General features: G+C 50.9%; 1 protein-coding gene across 1 annotated transcript in view; it reads right to left on the reverse strand.

Moving 5' to 3' along the window:
• Positions 1–5,438: 5,438 nt before the first annotated feature.
• The window catches only part of GRB2 (growth factor receptor-bound protein 2), a 74,866-nt gene continuing 71,717 nt past the window's right edge, over positions 5,439–8,587 (reverse strand). The window contains exons 5-6 of the mRNA XM_012662377.1: positions 6,725–6,893; positions 5,439–5,966 (exon numbers count right to left, since the gene is read on the reverse strand). Coding sequence (XP_012517831.1) covers positions 5,781–5,966; positions 6,725–6,893 — 355 coding nt within the window. The 3' untranslated portion in view covers positions 5,439–5,780. The remainder of the gene's footprint in view (positions 5,967–6,724; positions 6,894–8,587) is intronic.

The raw sequence follows: 8,587 nt of genomic DNA on the forward strand, positions 1-8,587 counted from the left end.
CGTCAGAATGTTGAAAGAGAAATGAGCAGAACTGGCCCCCCCAGCCGCTCGGCCCCAGGCCCCCGCCAAGGCTGCTGGGAGCGGGCGAGGGTGCTGGTCTCATGAGACCTGTGGTTTGGCCGTCACTGCTGCTTCCTTATATTTTAGAGGATAATGAGCGTTTCCACTTCCTCCCTTACAACCTAACTTTTTCAGTGGGCCTCTCAAGTTTCTCCCTAACTCCTACCCCCAGGGTGGCTCTGGGACAGGCAGGGTGGGGGAGCTGCTGGAAGAAAGAACCCCCAACATCAGTGGCACAACACATCAGACGTTTTTTCTCACCGTCATCAAGTCTAGCCGGAGGTTCCAGTCCTTCACTGGCTCTCCTGCACCCAGCCACAGAGGAAGAGACAAAGGGGCGGGGATGGGGCTAACCAAGCTTGTCACTCACATGCCAGGGCTGTGGCACATGGCCACTGGGGACTGCAGGGAGGCTGAGCACATGGTCTGGAACCAGCCAGACGACAGGCTTGGCCGCAGAGCCTGACCTCCATCAGCTAACACGACCTTGGCCTCCTCCAGGCGATCCTGGCTCTAGTCTGTGCACTACTGCAAATCAGGTGTTCCTGACACTCACCTTTCATCGTGTGGCTCATCTATAAAGACCTCTGGAAGTCTTCGCTGTCCACGGGCAGAGTGGGCATTGTTCAGCCTGCGCTCCAAGCCCCACAAACCCACATGGACTCCGCCATCATGGCAGGAGTGAGCCACCTCCAGGCACCCCCACACTCCCTCCCACTGCCACTCCTGGACGTCTACAGTCCTCTCAACAATTGTCCAAAGCAATTTCACCCAACACCTAGGTCAGGTCCCCTCTGCCCCAGCCCCCTACCCCACCCTTGAGACTCACTTCCCCTAGGAAAGTCTCTCACCCAACGGCTGGCATAACAATGCAAGAAGGCTGAAGAATGCATCTGCATCAAGCACCACAGAAGCCTCAAGTGGGGTAATTTCCAGTTTCAGGGTGACTCAGAGCAGTCAGGCCTCAGTGTAGGAGTGGAAAGGGGCGGCTGCTGCCTTGGGGAGAAGATACAGGGGCACTCCTCAGCCTCTAACTAGAGCGGGGAGAAGCACCTCCAATTCCAGGGCCAGGAGAGTAGAGCACCACACGCCCCAGGAATGAAGTTCACTGTGCACATCCCACCAGCGGGCACCAACACGCCTGAAAGGGGGTAAATAAAAATGGGACCATCTGCCAGCCCCCCTGCAGTTCTCCTTGCCGTCTGCTTCCTCAGCACAGCAGGGGCCAGCCCTCTACCCTCCACCCCTAGACTCCAGCCATACCTCAGCCTGCAGCACAAGGCAAGCACTATTTTGGAGGTCCCATCCATTGAAGCACCAGCTCACACTCAGAAGATAGCTAAAGTTGTTACCGAAAGCATCAGAAGAATGAGGACAAGCTGTTTGAGGAGGAGAGAGAGATTTATTATTTGCCAGCAAATGAGGAGGATGGAGACTCCTGCCTAAAATGCCCTCATCCTAATCATAAGCAGAAACACAGAGCTTTTTTTTTTTTTTTTTTTTTGGAGACAGAGTCTTGCTTTGTTGCCCGGGCTAGAGTGAGTAGCGCCGTGGCATCCTAGCTCACAGCAACCTCAAACTCCTGGGCTCAAGCAATCCTTCTGTCTCAGCCTCCCGAGTAGCTGTGACTACAGGCATGCGCCACCATGGCCGGCTAATTTTTTCTATATATTTTTAGTTGTCCGATTAATTTCTTTCTATTTTTAGTAGAGACGGGGTCTCGCTCTTGCTCAGGCTGGTCTCGAACTCCTGAGCTCAAACGATCCGCCCTCCTCGGCCTCCCAGAGTGCTAGGATTACAGGCGTGAGCCACCGCGCCCGGCCAACACAGAGCTCTTAAAGGATGGTTTTCAGTTCTAGGCTATTGTTGTTTAACTAGAGTTGATGATTCTGATCATCCCATCTCTGCTGTCCCATCTCTGCCCACGATCCTGTAACCTCTGCCCAGACGGTCCCGTCCTGCCATGCTTTCCAAACCCTTATTCAGAAATATCAAAAAATAATACTGTCCTTGGAAACCTAAGACCAGTGTTGCTCAAGGGAGGGCCACAATCAAGACTTGAAAGACTGTCTCAGTCATTTCTTTTCTGGATGGGATATACTATGGCTTTTAAAGTAACTGTTAGTTTTAAAAGTAGTTTGGAATGCTTTGAGTAGTAAGTGGCTGAATCAATACCACTATCATGTAATATTCATATCTCAGTGCTGTTGGCACACACCATTGTATTCTCAACAGTGATAGATGACCTGAGGTCCAACGTCACTGAGATTCTGAAGCTAGCCACAGCGGTGAGCATGGTAGGTAGCTCATCAGCCTCGGGACTGCTGGCTGCAGCGGGGAGCCTGAAACCCGTAGGACTAAGTTTAAGAAGCTCCCAAATGAACACACAGAAGTCCATGAGCATCTTTCTCTTTATTCTTGAATGTAAAAGGGCTCAGGTCTGGGGAATTTGTATTCCGTGTACATACAGTGTCTCGTGTTAAAAGTATTTCCGAGGTGCATAAATACAATTCCATGTTCATTTTCCTAGTTATCCGTGAACTTCTGTAAAGCAAACGTCTCCAGCTGAAGATCACCTACTCCGTAAGTTGGTCGAATGGAACAAGTGTCCAAGAAAGGCAGACCACTTGTGCAATGAATGGCCTTTTTTTCTCTTTACAAAATGCCACCCAAGCAGCCTGGCACTGCGGTGTACCACCATCTCCTCCACGTCTGAAGACAAGCCTGTCACAGGATCTCAGGCCACTAAATGTAGAGAAGAGTGTCAGTGACATGGGCGGGTAGAATCCTGAACACCGAGGCCATCTGCCCACTCTTACTTTTTCCCTGGCTGCACACCCGGCCAGAGGAATTCTGGAAGACGCTGGGAAGCTTCCCGAAGGTGCTTCCACCCAGATGCCTTCCCAGGAGTTACAGACGCATGAGACCCAATTATCAAGAAAGCTGTGACCAAAATGATGATCATACCAAAGCAGTTATTTCCCCATGAACTCTGATGCTCTTCTGAAGCAAATGGCAGGGAGAGGGGTGGGGAACTGAGCAAAAAGCCTCAAATGAGGCTACATGACAGTCGCTGCCTTTTCACTTACATGGCCCGTGTTGGAAACTTCTGTTTGGCTTCAAAGTAGCCAGCCTAAGTGGACCCCGGCAGGGCGTTGCTGGGTACAGTTCCTTCTCACACATGGTCGCTGCAGGGCAGGGGAGAGTTGAAAACTTCCCCGCCCAAGCAGTGCAGCCACAAGTGAGGCAGTATGCTGAGGTCTATTTAAGAACTAGACCAAAAATACAAGTGGAAATTCCTTGGGTTTAATTTCTTTCTGTTCAATTGCTCCCTAAACAAATCTTTTTTGGTCTCTGTAGCCAGTGCTGTGAGTGGTCGAAGGAGCCCGCTCCCACCCTAAGAGCCCCCTATGAGCAACAGCGTGTTTCGGCTCCTGAGCACATCCAACCTGCTTCGTCACAGATCCTTCTGTCCCGCTCCTGAACACGCGCAGCGGGAGAACCAAACAGACCAAGCTCTTGGTCCTCCCGAAGCTCTTGGGTTAGACCAGAGTTTCCAGAGTGTGGTCTGTGGTTTCTCTACATCAGAAACACTAGGCATGCTTGTTTCTGCCCTCAACCAAAATACCCTAGGAGCTGAGGGTGGGGTCTGCGATTCCGAATTGTTAACAAGCTCAAGAGGCCCCAAGGGACCCACGTACTTGCCACCTGTAAGCCACAGGTGTCGGAAATTCGGACCCCCGAGCCCCCACTCCTGGCCCTGACGCTTGAGTAGTTTTAAGTGAGGCAAGGGCGAAAAAAGATACCGAGTGAAGAATTCATTGTACGTTTATTATTCACAGTTAATCACTACCTACCAAATGCTATCCGCAGAGTTAAAGGATTAAGTACATAGGTCTTCTTAAACACTGATTTTTTTTTTAAATATATACACACAAAACTTAGTTCAGCAAGGCTTCATGATATACACCAATTCCAAAATAAAACAATCAAATGGTCCAGGTGTAGAACGCCAGATTCCTTTATCATCAGCGAGGAGAGGAGAAGCAGAACGAGGGGGAGCGGGGGAAGGAAGCGCTGCCTGGAAGAGAGGCACCTCCTGGCGCTGCCCAGCGCTCCACGCTGAGTTCACGTCCATAACCGGAGTCCCAGGGAGACTCCCACCAACAGCCTGGGAACCCAAAGGCCCAAGGCTGTCACCGACTCCCAGGAGAGAAACCGAAGCAGCCGGGTTTTTGCTGTGGGAAGGGGAGCAGGGAGAGAAGCTCACAGGCACAGCACTACAGGGGACCGAAAGTGGATAGAAGACAGAGCTTTGCAGCGGCCTCAGCCTTCCTAGGTATCTTTCCTTCCCCAGTTCTCCCCACTGCCCGGGACATTTCGCTTGTAGGCGGTCGGGGGAGCAGCCACAAACACAGCCCACCATGCACAGGGGCAGGGGCGACAACCCTGCTGCTTTGCTTCTTGACGCTGCCCTCGTGCTCACCCAGACAGGTCAGGGGACACACGGGGTGACAGCCACGACCTAACTTTAAGAGCAAGAAGAATGAAGAGAGAACACTCTCACTTTCTACCCCCGCCCCCATCCAGGATGCGGTATGACCTGCTACAACTAAAGCAGGACGGTGTAAGCAGTGTTTTCTCCTCCAGCTTCTCGGGTCTGAAACTCGCTGGCTCCGGGGGGAGGAGGGGCAGCAACACCTGAGAGCGTGAGGGCACGGACCCCGACCTTAGAGGCAGTCGGATGTGGCAGGGCGTCACCCCTCCTTCCCTGGCAGCCAGGCACAGAGCGCCCTGGGCGGGAGGCCCCTGCACACCCCGAGGGCTCACGAACATTAAAGCTGAACCCTAAGACTCCTGGCTTGGCAGCAGCGGGGGAAGGCCCTCCCCCCACTTCCACTTGTCTCCTCTTCTCTACCCTGTTCCCCCTCCCGTAGGGAAAAATATTTACACAGAGTAGGAGACAAACTGGCTGAAAAGCTCTGGACTGTCTTTAACTTATTTTAAAACAAAACAAATAAAAAAACACCACTCAGAAGCAACCCTTGAAATAAGGAAAAAGGCACTATGAAAACAACATGCTCAATAATACCATCTGGAAGGGAAAACAAAGTGGAAAAAGAGACGTTAGGTTTGGGTTTGACTTTCTCAAGGAGCCAGAGGGGCAGGCACACGCCGTCCTTTCACCCCTGTTTCTAACTCAGACACAGAATGCGCTGGGGGCCGGGGCCGACACGACCCCCCTCTGGCGGAAGCTAAGCGGTCGCGGCCTTTCCCTGCCCTGCCCTCTCTGTGTGTACACACGAAGCACACAGAGCGCTGTCCTCCCTTCGGCCATCCCGACTAACAGACATTTGCATAGAGAAATACCAGCCCACTTGGTTTCTTGTCTTTATTACTGGCGTCAGCTAGGACTATACGTGGCCTTAAACATCATGCACTGATGGACAGATGAGAAAAAGGATGAAGAAAAGGATAAAGGAGGGAAAAAGGAGCAGCGGTGAAAATTTGTAATAAAAACTCTTCTTAATTTATAGGTAAGTTTTGGCATTTTTATATCCAGCGCCCCTTCCCACCCCCCAAAGTTCCGCCCAAAGTGAGAGGGTCACCAGGGCGACCCAGCCGGGTATTCTGAGGCTGCTGTCAGAGGCAGCTTGTGGGTTTAATTCTTCTGTACGTTTTAAATTTTTCATTTTCTTTAAATAATCTCTTCCCGATTCTTAGACGTTCCGGTTCACTGGGGTGACGTAATTGCGGGGAAACATGCCGGTCTGCCCGTGGCAAGCCCCCTTCCACCAGTTGGGGTCTGAGTTATCCATGACGTGGATAAAGTCTCCCCGACGGAAGCCCAGCTCGCCATCCTCCTGGGGGTCAAAGTCAAAGAGGGCCTGGACGTATGTTGGCTGCTGCAGAAGAGCAAGGAGAAAACACACACGTCAGCCGCCTCTTAGGTAGGACTGGTCACCAGGGGAGACGAACGTGGCCAAATTATTCACATTTCCTCAAGTAACCTCCCAGCTCCCAGCCCCCGTCCATTCTTACGCATTCTACGTTCACACTAGGCGGGTTTAGTGTAATCTTCCACCAATGCGCAGAAGACACCAGGCCATGTCTTACTGCGGGTGGCCAACCGTGCCACGTTACCAAGTAGAGAGCAAGTGGCACCTGGAAGGGACGGTACTTCAGAAATGGCAGTGTGGGTTTCACTCGCAGCCCCAGGATTTGGAAACACCCGCGTTTCCATCACTTACAACACCCTTAAGGTTTACAGAGTCAGAAGGTCTAGGTCTTGAATAACATACGGTGGTGTGAACCCTAACGAACGACCAGGGTGTGAGGAACAGGGATACAGCAATGAGCGGGATCCTGCTCCCTCACAGGTGTACTGTCCTCACAATTTGCTCGCAGGGACAGAATATTTGAGAATGTGTTAAAGACCATCTCCCTAGGGAGGCGGGTGGCCACCCAGCGACACACTGCCTCAGAGGCAGCCTCTGGGAAAAGCAGAAACATTGTATTTGAAACTACAAATCTTCAGCGTGAATAAAGGGCAACACTTTGAAGAGCACAGACACCCCAGAAGCAATCCTTTGAGGGCGCCCGCTTGCTTGAGGAGTGACTCTCAATTGCTAAAGAGGCTGCTGATCGCTCTCCTGAGGCTTACCTGTGGCACCTGTTCTATGTCCCGCAGGAATATCTGCTGGTTTCTGGAGACAGATGTGGATCTGTGATAATCTACCAGCTCATTCAAAGAATTGAACTTCACCACCCAGAGGAAATACTTTCCAGCTCCATCTCGGAGCACCTTGAAGTGCTGAACGTCATTTCCAAACCTGGGGAGGGGCAGAGAACACATGTGAAGCAGCCCAAGGGCTCTATCCTGGCTACCTGGCAGCTCCCTGCCCAGTCAGGAGGTGTCTTGAGAGAACCGCTGTTCTGGCAACATTCCTCACAGCCCAGGGGCCCAGGAACTGCAGAGCAACATGACTCTCTGGCTGGAGAGAGCTGGACAATCACCAAGCACCCCTGGGACCCCTCCATATGGCTGAGGAGCACCAGCAACACGAAGAATCCTCATTGGACAGGGAACCCCCACCCGCAGTCTAATTCCGAAGGTGTCTGAGAGAGAATGTCCTAAACAACTCCACATTTCCCTGTGCCCTGCACCCTGCCAAATAAAACAGCCTTGCTTAAGACAAGAGTGTGACTTAGTTAACTCTCCCCAAATAATGAAAACCTTACGTGATATTCAAAGACTAGAAAAGGTGGGATAGGAAGCAGGTGAGGAGGGACTGGAAATATTTTGAACAATTCTCTTGTAACTGGAAACAGTCCAAAATCATGTTCTCTCTCCATTTAAGAATTTTAGTTCTAAGATGGGAAAAAGGTCTCAGAACAAAAGGACATATTGGGACAATAAAAGAGGCCCAGACATCAAAAAAACCACCCCCAAACCCAAAATTTCTCCATCACCAGATGACACGCTCTCTCTCTTATACTGGCTGGCAAAACCTTACTGGTGACTGACTGGTACAGGCCCACGGGGTTTCTCATAGCAGTATCTGGCTAGATTACAAGCTCTGTGAGGGCTCTGCCTGTACTGTTCGCAGCTGGCTGAGCCCTCAAAGGCACTCTCTGAACATCTGTTCAATGAATGAATGCGCCTCTCGTTCAGTCTCAAAGATTAAAGAAACCAAACGTTCTGAAGAACAATCCAGCAGGTGGCAGCACCGAGTTTCAAGGAAGCCACTAAATACACGATACCAACTTTTTAGAAACAGTACTGCTTTTTCATGCAAGAAAAAAATGTGGAAGGTGAGAAAACTTCATTAGGAAGGGCATATTCACGTGGCACCTGTGGCCCCAAAGAGGCCCACTCCCACTGGTGCCACGCAGACGGTCTCTAAAAGAGCACAGGGCCCCTGACAGTGCGTGTTTATGTTAACAACAGTGCTCAAATCAGACTCAAGACATCCTGAGACTATGGAAACACTGCAGAAACTGCTGATTCCTCAACTTCCTTTGGAAGGTGCTTGTGTTGTTAAAGGCAATAATGACACCTGTTTTACTTCCATAACAATAAACACAGTAACTCCTTAAAAGATTCTGTTTGATAAAACAGGTGGCTTCCAGCGGACAGGCAGCCCGAGCCCAGCACTGAGGCTGCCCCAGGGGTTCTGGTCACCAGTGATGAACTACTTGTACTCATCCTATACTGTCTCATTTATACCCAGGGCACCACAAAATATAAGGAAAATAGATGACATACAAGTTCATGAGAAGCATAAAGACAATAATTCCACAAACCCACCCCAAGATGCTCTTCATTGCACCCTGACTCGCATATGTTCAATCCAGCCCTTCAGAAAGCCTTGCTGGAAGAGGAAACTGTAAAGTATATCCACTTTGATTTTTCATATGTTGGGAATAAAAACTACACAGTGGCAGGGCGCGGTGGCTCACGCCAGTAATCCTAGCACTCTGGGAGGCCGAGGTGGGCGGATTGTTTGAGCTCAGGAGTTCGAAA

Source organism: Propithecus coquereli, unplaced genomic scaffold, assembly GCF_000956105.1.
Source record: "Propithecus coquereli isolate 6110/MARCELLA unplaced genomic scaffold, Pcoq_1.0 Scaffold76, whole genome shotgun sequence".
In the NCBI taxonomy this organism is placed as follows: Eukaryota; Metazoa; Chordata; class Mammalia; order Primates; family Indriidae; genus Propithecus; species Propithecus coquereli.